This window comes from Columba livia, chromosome 2 (genome assembly GCF_036013475.1).
Source record: "Columba livia isolate bColLiv1 breed racing homer chromosome 2, bColLiv1.pat.W.v2, whole genome shotgun sequence".
NCBI classification, from domain to species: Eukaryota; Metazoa; Chordata; class Aves; order Columbiformes; family Columbidae; genus Columba; species Columba livia.
The window spans coordinates 1,287,601-1,308,505 of NC_088603.1; the positions used below are offsets into that span (position 1 = coordinate 1,287,601).

General features: G+C 53.0%; 1 protein-coding gene across 7 annotated transcripts; it reads left to right on the top strand.

Moving 5' to 3' along the window:
* Positions 1–4,332: 4,332 nt before the first annotated feature.
* ELP6 (elongator acetyltransferase complex subunit 6) lies at positions 4,333–19,721 on the top strand. 7 transcript variants are annotated; one of them, XR_010470838.1, is made up of 7 exons: positions 4,333–4,489; positions 7,361–7,465; positions 8,939–9,009; positions 14,801–14,968; positions 15,999–16,229; positions 17,538–17,684; positions 18,256–19,721. XR_010470838.1 is itself a non-coding variant. In XM_065055056.1 (7 exons), exons 1-7 carry the CDS (start codon positions 4,364–4,366, stop codon positions 18,382–18,384), a joined length of 939 nt encoding a protein of 312 aa, XP_064911128.1. In that variant the 5' UTR covers positions 4,334–4,363; the 3' UTR covers positions 18,385–19,721. The 7 variants fall into 7 exon arrangements, 5 of the variants coding, with proteins under 5 accessions (XP_064911128.1, XP_064911129.1, XP_064911130.1 ...); XR_010470839.1 differs by having other exon boundaries at positions 7,361–7,439; positions 14,838–14,968; XM_065055056.1 differs by having other exon boundaries at positions 4,334–4,489; positions 15,999–16,191.
* The last annotated feature ends 1,184 nt before the right edge of the window (positions 19,722–20,905 follow it).

Consider the following 20,905-nt stretch of genomic DNA (forward strand, 5'->3'; position numbering starts at 1 on the left):
TTGAAAAATGAAAGAATAAACAACATTTCCCTTCCGATCTCTTTTTTTCTATTTACCTTGGATTTCTTCTGTCCCAGTCGTATCAGTCCCACATAAAACCTGTTCACCAATACCCAGATGTGGAACTAACGCCACCCTGCCATGTGAATGTGGCTTCACGCAGGCAGCATGACGAGGAGGTAAAGGGGAGCCGGACGCACTGATGCTCTTCTGCCTTGTTTTCTTTTTAGGTGCCTTTTAAAGGCAGCTCCGGGCTCTCTGTGCTCGGGCGTCCCGCCTCTCAGCCATCCACATTCACATGTATTTTCCCTGGTAAATCCACAGCCTCGGGGAATCACGGACTAGAAGCTCTGTAAATACCCGCAGGACTCTGCTTCACCAGCAGCGCTTTCCCCAACCACGGCCAAGCTAATAAAGGAGATGGGACCACGGAAGCCAAAACTCCTTGGCTATTTTACCTTCTGCATTTCTGAACCAGACCCCGAGGAGACGGCGAGGTTCTGTGTAATACCCAACCGCTGCCAAAAGGCGGGAAGAGCGGGTCCAAACTCAACCGCATGCAGGGATATTTGACATCAGGAGTTGTGCACAACCAGCTCCGGTGGTCGCTGCTTGTTTGCAAAGCGTAGACAAGCTGGGGAAAATAAAGAAGTCAGATGTTATTGCTAACACGGCCGATAGAAACCCGTTTTCCCCGAGTTTTTCTGATAACGGCAGAGGGCTGAGGCCCGGGGTTACGGCGGGTGACACGGTTGAATAGCGGTGACAATGGCAGGAGAACAGCCGCTGGCTTCGCCATCCTTTTCAAAGCCTGGCTTCTTGCATTTCTTCAGAGAAATCCGGCACCTGGTTCAGCTCATCCATTATTCCTTCCAGCTGCTTTTTGCCATGAATTTATCCCCCGAACACAAGCTGAGCTCGAGGGACAACTTGCCCCATTCCTTTTCTTACCCGGCCATTAACTTGGCCCAACATCTGCTCTTATTAACCTTCCTCGGCCTCCAAGCACGGAGGATCTTTTATGTTTCGCAGCATTACTGAAGCATTTAGCTATTCTGTCAGCAACAACAGAGTGATTTGAAGCCAAGAAAAGCCTCCCACTTTGGCACGCTCCTTTTGCTGGGGTGAAATTTGATTTGTGTGTTAAAACCCGAAAGGACGGGAATATCCCGGGAAGCTCAGTGATAAGTAACGCAGACGTCTCAGGCGCCAGAAGCAGATAATCAAAGGAGGTATTAATAAATCAAAGCATCTTCTCTCTAAAGATCATTTTCCACGTGCTCACATCAAGAAGTCCGGCGATTTTACTCAATCTTCCCTGCCACGCACTTGGGAATTAGCTCAATCACCGCAACATTAATTGTTTTGATTTGCTCAGTCCTGTTTTGCTTTGTTTTTTCCTACTCTCAGACATGAATTGCTTTTTACTCACTGGTCTGACATAGCAGAGGAGCTTAATTGTAAGCAGCATTGTTACCTATGGACGCCATATGGCTCCGCTATGCAATCCTTACAAGGTTTGCTGCATTGTAAATCCTGCAAATAAGCGTGAAGCAGATGGGAGGGAAGGGGCAGCAGTTTTAACAGCGAAATTCTCGCTGCCTTTGCGCGGTAACAAGTCCTGAAATGTGAGAAGGAATACATTAAGAAGGACAAGAGGTGTTTTGAGAGGCGCAGCTGTACTTGACATGTGGTTTTGGTCCTCTTCCCGCTGCAAAGAGCAAAGGAGAGGATTTTACATTCCATTTCCAAGGCATTTAGGGCTCTGTGGCTCCTGAAGGAGCTGGAAGGGAAGCGCTAGAGAGAGAGAAACGCGACAGCGCAGACAAAAGGTGGTCTGAAAACGGCACATTCGCTGGCGTATAAATGCAGCACTATGGAGAGCTCGCAGGTAGGAACATCTCCAGGCTCTCCCCGGCCTGTGAAGTCCCTTTTTGCCGCCGTCTGTGCCGCCAAACGGGGCTCTGCGGACAAACCGTGTGAAGGAGGAGGCCACGAGCCAGACTGTTTCAAAAGGCGGCAAAGGAATTAAGGCTCTGGCTGCACCAACACAGAGCAGGGACTTCGGCTGGTTACCGGACTCCCTGAGACCAGACCCGGGTTCCCAGCTCTGTGAAAGGGTAGGAGAACAAAAAACAAAGCCATTGGGACTTTTAAAGGAGCTTTCAGCTGAAGGTTTTTACAGAAACGGAGCCATCAAAGGGTAAGAGAGGAAGTCCTTTCACAGCTAAAAGATGGGAAGCAAAGAGCCGACACAAACGAAGGGTTTCTGCAAGGGAGAGGGATTCCAGACGGGATATCTGGACTCATCTGCCGGGTTCCTAAACACTTTGAAGAAGGGGTGGGGAATGGGATGATCAGTTTTACAGATAATCCATGTAAGAACACAGAAAACAGAGAACAGCTGCAATGGCTCAAACAAATATTCACACAGCCCACCGGCTTTCCCACAACGTTCATCCTGACCAGAAGGCGAGGGAAGACGGTGGCCAAAGCCAACAATTCCTGTGTTCCCACAGCTCGTGTCCCACGCCCCAGTAACTCCCAGTTTAGGGATTTCCAAGGCGCTGGTGGCCCCCAGATCTCTCTTCACAGTATCACAGTATCACAGTATGTTTGGGATTGGAAGGGACCTCAAAAGATCATCCAGTCCAATACCCCTGCTGGAGCAGGAACGCCCAGGTGAGGTCACACAGGAACATGTCCAGGCGGGTTTTGAATGTCTCCAGAGAAGGAGACTCCACAACCCCCCTGGGCAGCCTGGGCCAGGCTCTGTCACCCTCACTGAGAAGAAGTTTTTTCTCAAATTTGAGCGGAACCTCTTGTGTTCCAGCTTGATCCCATTACCCCTTGTCCTATCATTGTTTGCCACCGAGAAGAGCCTGGCTCCATCCTCATGGCACTCACCCATTATATATTTATAAACATTAATGAGGACCCCCTTAGTCTCCAAACTAAAGAGCCCCAGCTCCCTCTTCCTTTCTTCATAAGGGAGATGCTCCACTCCCTTAATCATCTTCGTTGCCCTATGGTGGACCCTCTCCAGCAGTTCCCTGTCCTTCTGGAACTGAGGGGCCCAGAACTGGACACAATATTCCAGGTGTGGTCTCCCCAGGGCAGAGCAGAGGGGCAGGAGAACCTCTCTGACCTACTGACCACCCCCTTCTAACCCACCCCAGGTCCCATTGGCTTCCTGGCCACAAGGGCCAGTGCTGGCTCACGGTCACCCTGCTGTCCCCAGGACCCCCAGGTCCCTTTCCCCTACACTGCTCTCTAATATGTAATTTCCCAACCTATACTGGAACCTGAGGTTGTTCCTGCCCCGATGCAGGACTCTACATTTTCCCTTGTTAAATTTCATCAGGTTATTCCCTGCCCAACTCTCCAGCCTGTCCAGGTCTTCCATGAGCTCATCCTCTTCTCCTATCGTTTTGCCCTCCTAAACCCTCAGGAGTGACAATTTGTGTTCCGAGGAGCCCCACACTGAACTACACACGTGTCTCCTCTCTCTTGCTCGGTGTTTGCTCTTTACGAGCATCGTCTGATGCCCCCTAATGCTCAGAGCGGACGAGACAGCGCGGGGCTGGTGGGCGCATCTTCTTTTGGGGGCTCCCACGTGTCTCCCGTCACTGGATCCTCATCCGCGTTATGAAAACCAAAGGTTGCAAAAGCTTAGATAAGGCAACGAAATTGAAAGGTGAATTCAATGCCCCCCAAAAAGGCAAATTCAGGCGCACGGGCAAAACCAACACTAAATAATGTGGATTTTTGTGGTTTCAGGCTGTGGATTTGCTGTCACGACTCGGGTGCTTGCTGGGAACTGCTGCAGCTCGTTCTTTGGGAGTGCCCAATTAACGCTCAGATGTGCTAAGAATATAAATAAGAAATATTAGAAGTGTCATAGGAAATATTAAGAGTGTAATAGGAAATATTGAGGGTTTAATAGACCCCTCCCAAACATCCCCTGTCCCGTGGCAGATCGGATCTGCTGTATGATCCCAGGGACCCCCAGCTGGCGAAGGGGTGTAGGAGGGATATCTGGGCTGGGGACCAGGGTGGTGACATGCGCCACCAAGTCTTGTCACTGGGATGCAGCCCCAATTAGCAACTTCATTAACGGTGGCGATGGGGGTTTTGGTGCCACCCGGGGCCCTGGGCAGGCTGGAGAGCTGGGCTGACGGATGCTCATGTAGCTCAAACACAGGAAAGGCCCAAGGTCAGTCCCAGGACCAGCGGGAGGACACCGGTTGCGGCGGGACGGGCCCGATCCGTCCCCGCAATCCCCGAGGGGAGCGGCGAGGGGCGGGCTGCGGCGAGACCCCCGCCCCGCCAGCAGGCGGCGCCCTGCGGCTCCGCTGCGCGCATGCGCAGGGGCCGCACCGCCTCATCCTCCTTCCCGTCCCCCGCCCGGAAGCCTCCGGTTCCCCCGCGCGCCATGTTCCCGGAGCTGAACGAGCTGCTGGACGCCTCCCCGGAGCGGCCGCAGCCGGTGAGAGGGCGGGCGGGAGGGAAGGGGAGAGCGGGGCCGGCGCGGCGGAGGTGGCGGCCCGCGCGGGGCCTGCTGGGAGCTGTAGTCCGGGCGGCGCGGGGCATGCCGGGAAGGGCGGGCCCTCCGGCGGCGGGAGCGGGAAGGCGGCGGCTCCGGGATCTCCGCGGCCTCCAGGCCCTTCCCCTCGCCGACCGACCGTAGCTACCGAGGGGCCGGGCCTTGTCCCCGCAGCCCCCGCTGTGTTTGTGCGTGGCCGCTGCCTCGTCGTGAATAACGGGAGAACCGCGCCTTGAGCGAACGGGCTGGAGCACAAGAGTGATGGAGCGGCTGAGGGACCTGGGGGTTCAGCTGGAGAACAGGAGCTGAGGGGAGACAGGGACACAAAGAAACGGCCTCAAGTTGCACCAGGGGAGGTTGAGGTTGGATGTGGGAACAATTTCTTCCCCAAAGGGCTGTGGGGCATTGAACAGGCTGCCCAGGGCAGTGCTGGAGTCACCAGCCCTGGAGGGCTGGACAGACGGACATGAGGTTCTCAGGACATGGGGCAGTGCCGGGGTGGGTTATGGTTGGACTCGATGATCTTGAGGGGCTTTTCCAACCAAAATGATTCTATAAAACCCTCTCCCCAGTGCTCCCCCAGGCCCTGTGGTGTGTTCTGGAAGTTTCTCTAGGCTACTAAATTAAATCAGCTTATCCGTGCAGTTTTTCTACCAATGAAATCACACTGCAACTAAACACCTGCATTCAGTGTGGGATCTATGAAGCACTTCAGGTGAAAAGTTAATAAAATATGAGCATTTTACACATTACTCCATGTTTTTCCTGATGACCTGTCAATGTGCGCTGGCAGCTCAGAAACCACCCGTGTCCTGGGCTGTGTCACCAGCAGGTTTGGGGGATCCTGCCCCTCTGCCCCGCTCTGTGAGACCCCCCTGCAGTGCTGCTCCAGCGCTGGGTCCCTGACAGGACACACGTGGAGCTGCTGGAGAGGGGCCAGAGCAGCCCCAGGAATGACCCGAGGCTGGAACAGCTCTGCTGGGGACAGGGGAGAGAGCTGGGGTGTTCAGCTGGAGGAGAGAAGCTCCGGGGAGACCTTATTGTGGCCTTTCTGTGCTTAAAAGGGGCCATGAGAAAGATGGGACAGACTTTGAGCAGGGCCTGTTGTGACAGGACAAGGGTGATGGTTTAAACTGAAGGAGGGAGATTCAGGCTGCACATGAGGAAGGAATTGTTGCCCTGAGGGTGGTGAGAGCCTGGCCCAGGTACCCAGAGAGGTGGTGGATGAACCATCCCTGAGACATCCCAGGCCAGGCTGGACGGGCTCTGAGCACCCTGAGCTGGTGACGATGTCCCTGTCATGGCAGGGGGGGCACTGGGGGGCTGGGAAGGTCCCTCCAACCCAACCTGTTCTGTGATTAGCAGAGGCTGTGTAAACTCCCAAGTTCTTGTGGTTCCTGTGGGTCGACAGCTGGGTTTTTAATGCACGTGAAATGCAAAGTAAGGGGCAGGGACTTGGACGTCCCACCGCACGCTCCAGGTCCCTTTTGTCGCAGTATCTGGCAGCAGTGCAGCACCAGAGTGTGTCTGGCTGCAGAACAAACGTTGTTCCCTGATGCCAGAGGTGGAATCGTTTGTTCATATGCTGTGATACAGACTAACTTGGTGGTATATCATGAGTATTCTTGTTTTGGAAGTCTCTCTCTTCACCGCTCAGCATAACCAGTCGCTGCACAGAGCCGTGCAGCCGAGATATCTGGCCGAGGCTGCTGGAAACAGGTGTCCCACTGTGCTTACAGGGCATCAGCCCTTTGCAAATCTCTTTTCACATCTCTGCCATCCTGATTTCTCCATCTCCAGGGTGGTTTGTGCCATTTTCTGAGTGCTGACTCTGCGGGGCGAGTAGGTGGATGAAGCTGCCGCTTGCGTGGGTGTCTGTGACATGTCAGCGCTGAACGCGTGTCACACCCGCAGCTGCCCTGCCAAGGGGTTTTGGCAATTTCTAACAAGTAGCTGCAGCTTCTGCTTTTTAGCCTGCAGGTGGAAAGAGCGTGAAAGCGGAGTGTGGAGGGAACGGGCTGGACAAGGTCCTTCCCTCCTCCTCTGCCTTCCCTCCTCCTCTGCCTTCCCTCCTCCTCTCCCTTCCCTCCTCCTCTCCCTTCCCTCCTCCTCTCCCTTCCTTTCCCCTTTTTTCTTTCCTCTTTCTTTCCCACCAGCTGAGCGTCAGAAATGAGAGAGTGTTGAGCGCTACCCAAGCAGCCGCAGCGTGACAGCGGAGTGAGGAGGGTTGGCAGGATTTAAGGGTCGATAACTGGAGATTTAAGGATTGACAACTGGAAGGTTTGAAGAAATGAGTTAATGTTTGCTCTGAACGATAACATCCTGCCCCGCAAAAAAATGCGTTGATAAGTTATTTGTGATTAAAACCAGCCCTTCTATGATTTGTATTGATTAAAGAAACATCTTGACTAAGGTTTTAATAGAAACAAATGCCTTGATGAGGCTGGTACGGATAACAAGCGTGCACTGATGAACGGAATTAATTTCCTCCGTGATCAAAACAAGGTGTATGCTTTGTGCAGAGAACTCTGCTCTGGTATACAGATTTTATGATACGGTTTTCTGCTCTGAACGTGTCATATTTGAGGGAAATGTGGACCAGGGCGGGCTGTTTGGGGACAGAGTTCACAGCCCCCCTGGCGATGGTTCCAGCACTCGCATGGTGTTGTAAATGGGCAGGTGGCTGGAGCGCTGCTACTCCGCTCCTTTCTCTAACACCTGCAGGCCTGAGCAAACGTCTAACCAGGATGGAACCGGGAGCAGTTTGTGCCATCACCATCCTCCGTTTAGTGATTTTTGCTGCTTCTTTTTCAGGGTAAATTCACGCTGCTGCGAGACACCAGAACAGACGGCAGCTTCCTGGTGCATCATTTCCTCTCCTTCTACCTCAGAGGTACGGCAGCAGCAGGACTCTCCCAGGCAAGGGTTTTCCTCAGATTAGCGCAAGGCACTGGGCTCAGGATTTATGGATCCTAGTCCAGACTCGTTCTTGGGACTTGCTCTGTATTCTTGGGCACATCCCATAACGTCTGTGCGCTTTGTTTCGTCATGAGTGCAGTGAACCTTGTAAATCACTTGGGCGTTTGACGGCGAGGTGTGGACTGTAATTCCTTCATTAGCTAACTGTTTTATAGTGTAATTAAAAATACCAGGAAAGACTAACAAATAGCTAAACTAGTAGTGAGTCAAGAGCCAAACAAAGAGCCTGGCAAGTTGCCTAATTGCCTTTCTGCAAACAGTTTCACCTGTGAGTAACCTACCAGCTCCTGCAGAGCGGGCGCTGGATTCACCGATTCCTCCAGCTTTCTGCTGGCCCAGCAGCTAGCCCAGCAAATCCAGTACCTCTCGGGCTTAAAACTGAGCTCAAAGTGCTGTGCAGGTGGTGGGTATGAGCATATCCTGCCCCCCATTACTTCTACTTCCTTACCTTCACGTAAGTTTAAAAAACTTTAGTTAATTGAACAGAGTCAAGCTCTGGCAGGGGAATTGGACTAGATGATCTTTTGAGGTCCCTTCCAGTCCCTCACATTCTGTGATTCAGTGAAGCTGCAGGAAAGCCGGTGGAGAGCAGGTTATTAACAGTGCTGCCGTCTGCCTGGGAAGAGCCTCACTGTCCTTTTGGGATTATTAATTATTATCGTGAGGCAGGTGAGCTTGTTTCTACCCCAGGATGAGTTCCTGTCTCTGTAGCACCCTCATGTTGTCCAAGCACCCGTTTGGTGCTTAGCACATTTGGGAGCTCCCGAGGGGCTGGTGGAGGCTCCGGTGGGGCCACTGACTTCTGGCCACTTAGAATCCACGTCCGGGAGAAACAAATACGCTGGTTTTGTTCATCCTGAAATCACGAGGCCAGGTTGTCACATGCTGGGTTTTCCAAAGTCACGTTTTAGTAGAGTTGTCTTTGACAAACTTGCTTGTTTTGTGTGTTTTTCCAGGCAAGGTCACATGTTCTATGGGAGCCAAACCAGGGATTTTTGGCACATCGGTGGTTTGAGTAGTTCATGTCACGGGCAGCCTTTTGCCTCCTTGCAGTAATATCAGCGAACAGTGGCAGGAAATCCCAGGGCCGGGTGGCACAAGACAGAAAGGGGGCCTTCTACTTATTTATGTCATTATTTTCTTCTTCTTTCCCTTTCTTTTTAAACTATCGTTTTCCCTAATGTGGAAATCCTATAGAAAGGTGAAAATTGGAAGCCCAGCCACGAGCAAATGAGGGGCTGCCTGCACCTGTCTCACTTCCAGACCTTTCCAGATGGATTTGTAGCGTGGCTACAGCCTGTAGCTGTGATTTACGTGCTTTGATATGTGATTTTTTACATGATTTACGTGCTTTGATAGTGGCAGCTTGCAAAATTGAAATGATAATGTATCTTTTCTTGTCTTCTCCCCCAGCTGGCTGTAAGGTTTGCTTTGTGGCCCTGCTCCAGTCCTTCAGTCACTACAACATCGTGGCACAGAAACTGGTAAGTCTCTTGGCGTAAGTTAATAATTACAGGTCCGGGTAGTTTCTGTTGGGTTGGAAGGAATGAGAATGGGAATTTCGTGTGAGTAAATGTTCCTGGGTCTTGACAGGAACGGTCAGGATTGGTGCCCCTGCACATCTTGCTGGAGAAGGGATGTGATATAAGGCACAAACCCGACTAGGAGGCTCACTGCAAGGTCCCCCCCAAGACTGTGTCCCAGAGAGGGCAGAAAGATTAACAGCTGCTCCTTTTCTTTGTGCTTAGAAATGGTTTTTTTGGAGATCAGCATTCCCCAGACAGGCCCAGACTGGTCGATGCATTTTCATTAGTGCTCTGGGGAGAAGAATGCCGTGGTGCCTGTGTCCCTGGGGCCTCTCTGTCCGTCTGCAGGGCGCACTGGCTGTGCGGCACAGCAGGGCCTGGGGCGACTTTGTCTTCTGTCCTCTGGTTACGTTGTGATGAAGCCGTTTGGGCCGAACCAGCTGCAAATTCAGAAGGATGCCCGTGTGCCTCGTTTGGCCTCTGGGCCAAGCCATCAGTTTGAATCATCCGAGGAGCCACAAGTGCTGAGTACGTTCTTATGGGTTTCTTTCCCGTGGTGAGTCAGGGAAGGATTATGTGTACCCTGAAAGGAGGAAACGGAGAAATGAAGTAGGCAGGGTGATTCCCAGTGTCAGTAAATCAGTCTGAGCTCTGGCTTTGAGCTCTTGGCTTTTTGTACAATGCTCAGGTGTGAAATGCTCCGGTTGTGGAGTCCAGGTGACCTTCCAGGGCCGGGGGGGATGAGGGTTTTTGTTGGTCCTCCCACCTCTGGGACTCTGGAAATCCCAGCGGTGCTGCTGCTTAGAAAAACTTCCAGGTATTGAAGAACCCCGTGTTGCAAAAGCGGTGTGTTCCCCACTGTATTATAGACGTGGCTTGAGTTCGGTGCTTGCTAAACAGCTGTGTTTTATTTACTACGCAGTTTTTACCTTTTCAAAGGAGATCAGTGGTCTGAGAGCTCAGACCTACGTTAAATAAAACAGGGTGAGCAAACGAAGCATTTAACTGTTTCAGAGGAGAAAATCTTGGTGGAAAATTGTTCAGTGGGACAGGAAAAGGGGCTCAGCAGCTGGTATAGGTAGGAGATTCAGCTTTTAAATATGGGATCCTTGTCTGTGCTAAAGGCAGAATGGTGTTTGTCAGTGTGTTTCCTAACGTGGTGAAACCTCCTGGCACGCAGCTTGTGGCCGTGCTTTTAATAGGTGCTGTTGTCATCTCCCTCGTGGGAGAGGCTGAGGAGGGAGAGAACACGAGGATTAGCTGGAGCACACGTGCCATGCAAATCGAAATGATTTGCTGTCTGATGCTTCGAATAAAACGGTTCCTGGCACGAAGGGAGGTGCCCAGGGGAGTTCAGAGAAGCGATTACATTTGCCCGCAGCGGTGAGCTGTCCCTGTCCCGTTGGTTTCACGGCTGAATCAGTTATAACTTCACAGGTGCCCGTGCGGTTCCTTGTTGTGAATTCTTCCTAAGCTCTGCACAGCTGGAGGTCATAACATCAGTTATTTATATCTGCCCGAGTTTCTGTAAGATCTTGTCTCTGCTTTAATCCTTCTTTGCCTAAACGAACACATCAGGCTCAGTAAAGGTGTTTTTTGGCTGAGTAGTTTCACTCTTGGACTTGCTTAAGACTTTGGTGCTGTAGATCTCTGCTGGTGACCAGCTGGGATCTCCCGTGTGTAATTAGTAATCCCTAGCAGATGATTATGCACTTACAAAGGGCTGCGGTTGGAAAAGCGTTGTTACTTAGTGCTGCTCCTGTTCCTGTTGGGGACAGGGAGGTTCCGGGCCTGGGAGGAAGGGTCCTGGAGCCAGGGTGGGATTATACAGTCCTGCATTTGTGGGTCTGGTCCTTATAGCACCCGGTGTATGGTCATATGCTGAATAGTGGTGCCTTATGTGCTGCTTCCCTGCAGTGTTGCAGTCCAGAACCAGTTCCTTATGTGTTAGCTAAATGCAGCGATGTGTCTTTACTTGTAGGAAAAAGCTTCCCTGGATTTTTGTGTCTGTGCTGGCTCTCGATACTGGCTTCGCACTTTTCTACAAAACCTGCTCTTTTTGTGAGGATCTGCACTTGAATTTTAAGGGGCAGTTAATGTTATTTGTCATGACCTTGTGGAGACCGTGCTGGGTCGTAGCAAGACTAATGGCACCGGGGCAGCTTGCCAGCTTGGTGTCCCCACCCTCACTTGGACAATGTTTGTTTTGTTTTAAAGGAAAAACATATTTATCCCCATTTGCCCTCCCTGTCCCCCGCCACAGTGCTGAGGTGACAGACCAGAGTACATCGCCTCAGTCACCTCTGCTTTCCCCTGCAGGTGCTTGTACAGAGAGGAGACCTTGGCCGGTCTCCTGATCGCGGATCATCACACTTTGTACCACGGCCGCGTTTGCTGTTTGAGCTAATGACCGCTGCCTCCCACGCTCCATTACTACTTCCCTCCTGTAAATATTTTGCTTTCCCTCGTGACATTTCCAGCAGCGGTTCTGGTTTGAAGGGACGTCACTTCTGGCAGGCCCGTGGGGCCGCCGCTCTGCCCGGCTGAACGCATCCCGGACAGACGGGAACAACTGTGCTGCGCTGCGGAGTCGCGGCCCCTCGAGCTGCTGCTTCACAAGCATTTCTGGGTTTGATCGATAAATGACAGATCGTCAGCGATAATGTCTGTGTGCTCCCGGCGATAATGGAGCGTGGTGCTGTGAGATAATGAGAGCTTTCAGGGCCGGTAGCGCTCGCTGTCTGGGCGCTCTGCGGCATGAACGTGTGTCGTGTCTGTGCCTGTCAGGAAGGTGCTGTTGGCCATTTTGAGCACTTTATTTGCATCTCCGAGCTGTCCTGATGCTTTCTGTGCTGCTCCCAGAGGTTATGTTGGGTGGGCTGCTAGCTGGGAGATGAGCAGAGGTTCACTGTGGCCTATGACAGCAACGGGATGAGTCCTGCTCTCTTGGGGACCTGATTCCCCAGTTGGAAAATGAGACTGGGCTTGCTGGGTCCACCCAGAAACGTCACGGCACTGTGGGGATGGAATTCCTGGTGTGGCCCACAAGCACGCTGCCTTCTTCTCGTGCTGCGGCCCTTCCCTGTGTCACCCAGGCAGGCCTTGGTGTGACAGCACCGACCTCCTGGGTATTGTAGAGATGTGACACTGTTCTCCTGCTGGTCTGAAGTACAAAGAGTTTGTGTGTGCAGGAAGAAATGGCTGAAGCAAAGTTAAAATCAGATCCTGATTTATCGGCATTAATAATGAATTTACCCCCTGCTCTAGCAAAGCATTTCAGCAAGTGCCGAGTCCTGTGGGCTCCAAAGATTGAGGAGGGGAGGAGGATGGTGAGACTGTGGTGCAGCCCAGGCCCTCTTCATGGCAGGGCAGGTATTTCCCGGCCGTTCCCTGCTCCTGCCTGCCACAAATAAGGTTCTTTTGTCCTTGGCTAGAAATTTTTCCATGGTGTGTGCTTGCAATTGCCCAAGAGGCTTCCTTTAGCTCACCATTCCTACCCTGCTTTCTGGCATGGTTTTAATGAGTAAATATCACCTGGAAAAGGCAAATCTCTCCACGTGTGGCCCACACCAGCCACTCCTGGGCTTGGAGGAGGCAGGGAGAGCAAAGAGGAGTCTTATTCATGGGAATTACTGCTCCTGGCTTGCCTGGGAGAAGGGGAAAAGCGAGGAGACAATGTGGATTAGATGAGGCAAGAGTGTGTTGTAACACTTGCTGCTGAATGCTATTTATTGAGCAGGCGAAGTGCCGGTGCCTTGCCCGAGGCTCTCCCTTCCAGAGCCTGTGTGGCAGGTGGGACTGATCCCCTCCCAGAAGCAGGTGTGGAAGACCAAGAAAAGGAAGAGCAATTCAGGGCTGGTTTAAAAACTGGATCTGAGGTGGGGACATTTCTCCTTGGAGTAAAAGTATCCCCTGGCCCTGATGGGAAGACGTTGCCTCCGATCCGTTGTTTTCCAGTTGCTGTAGACAGTGTTTTCTGGCAGCAATGGATCTCCCCCGTCGTGTTTCAGCTGGGGGGAACGCGGTGGAAATCTGTCTTTCCTCTCATTAGCGCAGAACGTGTCGGCAACTGATAAGCCTCGCAGGAGCTCAGGGTTAATCTTCCTGGACAGAAGCCCTTCCTTATCTACGTGGAGCTTCTCTCTGGAGGTCCTGGTGTGGAAATGCCACGCTCACCAAGCGGCTGGGCCTTGTAGGGATTGTCTCATTGATGAGATGCTTAAGATGGGGCTTTACAAGCTTTTTGTTTAATTTTAAATAAAAAATGAGAAAGGGGGTGTGAAGCATTGGCACCTACATTTTCATGTCAGAATAACAGGAAGGCTGAGCAGGTGAAACACAGGTAGAAAGCAGGAGGCAGAAGTGCACATGCCACTTTGCTGCGTCTCCTTCTCGTGTGAGCAAAGGGAGCGCGGTGGCTCTCAAGGGTGTCCCAGGGACTGGGAAGCGCTTGGAAAACCTCCAAGGACTTTTCAAAAGCCGGTGTTGGGACAGTGCCAAGCACAGCGCTCTGTTCCCTGCTCGAGGTCCCGGGGGAAGAGCTGCTATGAGCCTTCCCTGTGCTGGGCGACTTGAACAAACTCCGTGCTCAAGTGTCCTGCAGCTCCCAGCACGATTGCTTAGGAAGGAAGCAAAAACGTTTAAAAAGTTCCTGATCGAAAGCACCAGTGCTGCTGCTGTGCGTGTCTTCCAGCGTTCAGGCAGAATCAGTCCTGGCTTAAGGAGCTAAACCTTCCTGAACAGTCTGTAAACCATCTTGCCCACCTACCTGCTGCCTTGCACAACCACCCTATTTCCAGACTGCCGAGGCGCTGCCAATCTCTGCGTTAATGCTCCTTGGTTCCTTTGTAAGAGATTACAGCCCTGTTGGGAAATGTGGGAAGCGGCCCACGCTGGAAAGCCGAGCAAATTTGTGCGTCTTCTTGTTGGGAAACGCACAGTTTGGCCGAGGTTTGAAGATTGTGTGAGAGATCTTTGTGTGATCGTGTCAGCAACAGGTACGGGATTTTCTCCTGAAGGGTGGGCTGGTGCAGTTCTCAGGAAGCTGAGGAGCTACAGGATGGTTGGTGAAAGAAAGGAGGATGAGACAGGAGTCTGTGAACTAGCTCTCCAGTTCATGTCTTCTGCATATCTGCTGCAACTCTGCCAGGGCTTTCTCCATTGGGGCAGGATGTGGCTCTCGAGGTTGGTGTCATCATGAAGCAAGAAACCTCGGTTAAGAGTTTGAGTTGTGGCCCCAGGCGGTTTGTCACCGTCCCTCCTTCTCCAAAGGGGACTCGGGGCTGCGGCTGCTCCCTCCCAGGTGCTGTGCAAGCGCCGAGGTGCCCAGCCCACGGCGTGCCCTGGATCCGGGTTGTACCTCGCTCACTTGCGTGGGTCGTGCCGCTTATTGCCAGAGCGATGATTTGGCAACAGTGAAAACCAAAGGCTTTCACCACCCAAGAAGGGAAGGTAAAGAAGTTGTTCACGGCAGGGTCGTTGGGGCAGCCTGGAAAGCCTGGACCCGTCCTCTTATCCTTGGGATAAGAAGCCGTCTTTCCCCCATGCGACAATTTTGTCTTCCCAGATGTTTGAGCCCCCAAATTACAGGGTTTTTTTAATCACGAAAGCTTATGTGTCCATCAGTGTAACAGAAACCACCTGTTCCATCCCCTGTGCGGGAGTCTTGACTTTATTAGCACATTTAGATAAGACTTGATAAAAATCGGCTGTCGATCAGCTTTGTTCTGTTTGCGCTCTTCCTCCGCAGCTGTTTGCTCTGCAACATCATGTTCTCCTCTCTCCAGGGGGTCAGTCTGGCAGCTGCCAAAGAGCGAGGACAGCTTGTCTTCTTGGAAGGCCTCAGGTCCTGCCTTGACCTCTTGTTTGGAGAAGAGGAGGAGCAGCCAGCACAGCCCAGTCCTCTCCAGTTTATAAGGTAAACCCGACCAGTCGGTGGTTCTGCTGGGGCTCAGCAGGGCCCCCAGCACAGAGCGTGTCCCCCCTTGTGTAATTTCCACCCCCATCCTCATTGGCAAACATGTTATGGCTCTAGAGAAAATTTATGTTAGCACTCAACAGGTTTGTGTCAAATAAAATTCCATCCAAGCAGGCTTATTCAAATGGTTACAAGTTTAATTCTCATCCAAGAGAACAGTGCTGCTTTGATCATCCTGGCTTTTCGTTTTATTCCCACTTCGCTTTTTCCATGTCCCTGGTGATCTTTAAAGGTCCCTTCTGTGATTCCATGATTTGATAGAAAAAAATCCGCTGAGGCCTGTTAAATTGGAAGATGCCACCTGTGGGTCAGGCAGCCTCTGAGCCAGCGTGGCCATGAACTTGCCCTGTTCCTGTACACTCCCAGCTCTCCATTGTCCCCGTAAGAAAGATGGGAACAGACTTCTCAGCAGGGCCTGTTGCAATAGGACAAGGGGTGATGGTTTAAACTGAAGGAGGGAGATTCAGGCCGGACATGAGGAAGGAATTGTTGCCCTGAGGGTGGTGAGAGCCTGGCCCAGGTACCCAGAGAGGTGGTGGATGAACCATCCCTGAGACAGCCCAGGCCAGGCTGGACGGGCTCTGAGCACCCTGAGCTGGTGACGATGTCCCTGTCATGGCAGGGGGGGCACTGGGAGCTGGGAAGGTCCCTTCAACACAAACCACACTGTGATTCTATGATCCCTGGAGCCGTGCAGGAGGGTTTCACCGCACACAGGCGAGCAAAGGAGCAGTGACTGTAGGAACATGTAGGACCTGGTGGCTGTCACAGCCGTGGGGACAGCAGGGATGGCACAGGCTGCGTTCCCTACATTGGGTCAGTGGGTGGGGATGGAGGCACACAGCATGGACCGAGTCCCTTGAGACACGGTTTAGTGCTAGGCTTAGGTTACGGCTGGACCCCATGATCTTAACGGTCTCTACCAACCAAAATGATTCTATGATTCTACGATCTCCTTCTTCTTTTCCAGTGGGAGCGCTTCTGACCTCAGAGCCTTGTTTGACTTCGTCCGGACGTCCCTGACCCCCTCCGACAGCGACTCCTGGAAGGGGCCTGTGCTGCTGGTGGACGACCTGAGCGTCCTGCTGGGCCTGGGCGCTGCGCCGGTGGCCGTGCTGGACTTCATCCACTACTGCAGAGTCACCGTGTGCTCCCGGCTGCAGGTGCTGCTCCCTCTGCACGCGTGTCCTGTGAGCTGCGGGTACAAAAGAGCCTCCGGAGCAAAGCCTGGCTTGCTTTTGTTTTTCCCCACCTGTGCATGATGGAAAGCTTTGACTGTCCGGGAAATTCAGATAATTGTTCCAGGCTGCTCTTGGGGAGAGAGATTAGGCCCTGGAGATGGGTTAGTGCCTTTGCAGTTGGTTCCCTAGGAGGTGCTGCCCAGAGAAGGGCTCTCTCTGCCCTTGACATGTGAGCAGAGATTTGAGGTGTAAAATGTTGTTCCTTAGAGCTCCTGGCTCTCCAGAGATCTCTACTCATGCCCACGTTTGTGTGCGTGTGGGAGGGCAGGGAAGGAATCGGTTATGAAGGCAGTGAGGGGCTGCTGAGCCTCACAGGGGACAGAGATGAAGCTCCACTTGGGACACGACTCTCTGCTCCCACCGACCTTCAGTGTCACTGCATTTCACACCAGTTGGTTTCTAAGCACTTCTAGAAAGGTCTCCCCAGCGATGTGCTGATTTCTGAGAGTGTCGTGGCCAAATATCGTTACGGTCACATCCACACTTAGCTATTTACATGGCAGTGGCCCCTGTGGCCGTGTCTCTCTGTGCCTGAGTGAGAAATAAAGTAGACGGTGTCAGGTTTAGTTACTGTGCACTTCATGTGGTGCCAGGGTGTTTGTGCTGTAAATGCTGACAGGGGATGTTCTGCTCGCCGAGAATATTTACCTACAAAACAGCTAAGAAAGGTGATAAATCGTGCTAACACATTTCTATTTCTGTACAAGATGTTCTGAAGCTTTAAAGTACATTTTAATTGATTGGGAATTCTGTGTTATTTTAAGTCCTTGGGGACCTGCATGGGCTGAGGCAGAGATTCTCAGGATGTAGTTTTAACAGAGCTGGTGTTGCGTTGGGAGCTCTTCGCCTCTTGTGCGAGCCGTGAAGGTTTGAGCATCGCAGCTCTGGCTGCGGCCGTTCAGCCACCTCTTCATTTAGCTGTTCTGAATTCATTCAGCGCGTTGCCATTTGTACAGCCTGACAGACTGGTTTAACTAGACAGCTGTCTCGCAACAAAGGTTTGATGTATTTTTAGGCTGCGTGTTATGTATATGTGTGTATATATACAATATATATACAGCAAACTGTTTCAGAGGTTTAGATATGTATCTGCTGTTTATTTTCCCAGTGGATTTAAACTCGGAACCAGCTGCCATGCTGGAGGATGTGGAAGTAGCTCAGTTAGTCGGGTGTTTGTGCAAGATCCTGTTGCTTCCTTACCCTGAGCGGATTAGGATTAGGATTAGGATTAGGAAGGGGCTCACCGCTGCCTGGTGCTTTTATTTTAGGGGAACATCGTGGTGCTGGTTCACAGCAACGAGGATTCGGAAGACGAGGAAAACGAACTGGTCGTTAACGCCCTGTGTCATCACAGTGACCTGATCCTGTGGGCAGAGGGACTGGCCACTGGCTTCTGCAAGGATGTTCATGGGCAGGTAGGGCATGGGAAAGCACAGAGAGGTGGCACACGTTAATGTCACACACAACACTGCCCGCAGGCCCAAGGGTAGGCCAGAGATGGCCTAGGACTAGCCTGGTCTGCAGTGTGATTAAGGACTAACGAGCAGCTTTGCTGCCGTCACCAGGGTCTGCTGGAGCACCCAGCTGTGACTCTGCTTCTGCCGGGGGCGCTCAGGGACATTCTGCATGAGGACCCCCTGTCCCTGGCAGCTGGGAACAGTTTACACAGCAGCTGCAGCACAGGTTGTCTCCCACCCCAAGAAGATGGCAAAGAAAAATATCTCATTCCTGGGAGACTTCCCCAAACTGTCCTGTCGGTGGATCTCTGCCTGGCCTGCGATCTCCTCTGCGCTGGGGTCGCTGGGGCCTCGGTGCTGCGCAGCCTCATCAGGGGCTGCCACCAAAGGACTGGTGACAGGCAGCTGGGTGAGGGTTTTTCTGTCAGCAATCCACCTTCCCCACAGGCCAGCAAGAGGCGTGAGGGGTAAGGAGGGAGAATTCTGCGATTGGGGCAGCCAAAGGGATGATATTCCTGTTTCTTTGCAGATTAAAATAATCAAGAGACTGTCCTTGGAGCTGACAGGGGAGCAGGATCAAGTCCAGATCTACCAGTATAAGATCCAGGACAAGAACGTCACCTTTTTCGCTAGAGGGCTGTCAGCTGCCGTCCTGTGATCTGCGACACTGTGCAGCACCCTGAGAGCGACACGGAGCAAGGCTGGGGCAGCTGGTACCTCTCGGCTGGACGTGCCACCAAACCTTCCTGGCTGTGTCACCGGCGCTTTCCAGGAGCGGTGCAGCAAAAACTGACCCAGGAGGGAAGTTAAAACGTGTGTTGAGCTGCTTAATGACAGGATCACCTTCCTCAGAGCCTGTTGCATCCCTTTGTCCTTGCATCCTTTTCCCAAGGTACACGGGCCAAGAGGGAAGAGCAAAAACACTTGCCAGAATGGCCCCTGGAGCATGTAAAAACAAGCAGGGGGGATGCCCTGTGGGCTGGGCGTGCCTCACCTGTTCTGGTGCGTTATGGCACAGCGGTGCCAGGTGCTGCCAGGCGCAGGGATCACCCCACCCTCCTGCTGGCGTTTCCCAGATGACACAGAGCGGGTGGAGGCAGCAGGGATGGTCTGGGAGTGTTGTGCAATTCTTACCTTTCTCCCAGCTCTGGCGCTGGAGAGATTTGCTCAACTCAGCTCCCACAGAACTAAAAAATCTATAGCTGCACGTCTAGTCTCTCACCTTGCTGGGGTAAGGCCTAAGAGCTGCCCTGCTTGCTTGGTCCCTTGCTTTGTTTTATTTTCCCTCTTTTCATGTGAAACCCTGGTGTGTGTCTGTTTAGTGGGTGGCTTCCTAAGCTAGTCCTTGGCTTTGGGTGATGGACATTTGTACACGAGGGCGACAGACAGACACTTGTACATGAGCCTCTGTCTCAGCCACTGCTTCCCAACCGCAAATCATTACTGGCACTTCTATGACCCGCCTGTATTGAAGCATTCCTGGGGGCTAATAATCCCTTATTTTAATTAGAGAAGGGTACAGTCATGGAGTAACTGTGGCTGGTGGCTTTTGCCTGTTTCTTTCTGTGCCACTCATTGCACCGGTGAGGGCTTGGACAGGCAGCACCTGGGAGATGCCTCCTGGAGAAAGGGCAGTGAAACCTGTGGTGGTTTCTGGTTCGCGGTGAAGACCAAGCCCAGTGTTCCCTCCATGCCTGCCTGACATGCAGCGATGGCATCTGCTACCAAGGTGAGAATGTCAGAGGCCAGTCTGGCAGCTCTGCTGAGCCAAGGCCACCCAGCACGGCCATGACTGAACTGAGACCTTGGTCTGGAGCTGGTGCTGCGGGAAGGCAGCGCAGAAAGGGGAGATTAGGAGCAAAGCGATGGGTGGCAGAACAGGGTGGCCTTGGCAGGGTCAGCCAACAGCTGCATGCTCGGGGGCGCTGCTACGTGCAGCTCTTTGTGAGCCAGAGCTTGTGCAACATCTTAACCAATAAAGCAGGTGGGACTTGGCCTGAGGCTTGTGATCGTTCTGTTCTTCGTTCCCTCGGCCTCGGTGGGAGCAGCCCGGGGCCTTGGCTGCGCAACAACTGGGGAAAGGCGCCCACCAAGGCTGGGACTGGTGCAGGTTCCCTGGGAGAGGCTTGGATTGTAGAATCATAGAATAATTTTGGTTGGAAAAGCCCTTCAAGATCATGGAGTCCAGCTGTTAACCCACCCCTGGCACTGCCCTATGTCCCTGAGAACCTCATCTCATCTGTCCAGCCCTCCAGGGATGGTGACTCCAGCACTGCCCTGGGCAGCCTGTTCCAATGCCCCACAGCCCTTTGGGGAAGAAATTGTTCCCAGACCCAACCTCAACCTCCCCTGGTGCAACTTGAGGCCGTTTCTTTGTGTCCCTGTCTCCCCTCAGCTCCTGTTCTCCAGCTGAACCCCCAGGTCCCTCAGCCGCTCCATCACTCTTGTGCTCCAGCCCCTCACCAGCTCCGTTCCCTTCTCTCCACTTGCTTCAGCACCTCAAGACCTTTCTTGGCCTGAGGGGCCCAAAACTGCCCCCAGGATTTGAGGTGATGTAGTAGTATCAAGTGGGGATCTCAGGAGCAGTGCTTGGCAGCTGGGAGCTGTGCTGGGGTGACAGCCGTGCTGGCAGCACTGGTGTGGGGGCACTGTACCCCTCTGCCTGTGTTGGCACAGGAGCTGCTGCATCCTTTGCTGCAGAGCTCGGTCTTCCCGTGCCTTCCTCTGCACGAGGGGGGGAAAAGTGCACACGATGCAGAGCTCTCACTGTCCTTCCAGCACTGCGGATGTCCCCACTCAGCCCAAGCCATGTGCTGCTGTGCCCATGGCTCTGGAGTCTGCCGCCCAACTCCGAGTATCGCTTCTCTTCCATCCCCTGCACCAAGCCCCAGGGTGCAATGTCCTCCCTCCTCCCCGCTTCCAGTGCCCAAATCTCTCCTCTCAGCCCCCGCATCCCCCCCGTGGATCTCAGCCCCCGCAGCCCCGCCATTCCCCGCTGCACGCTCCGGGTCTGCTCTCCCCGGTAAGCCCCAAGGTGGCTGATGCCCTGTCCCGCGATCCCCTCTGTGTCGTCCCCGGCCTTGTGTCCCACGGCTCCCGGTTTGCCCCCCGCCCCGTTTATCCCCGCTCCACGTGTTCCCGCCACCACCGTCCCGCTTCCGCCTTTCCACGTGAGTGGC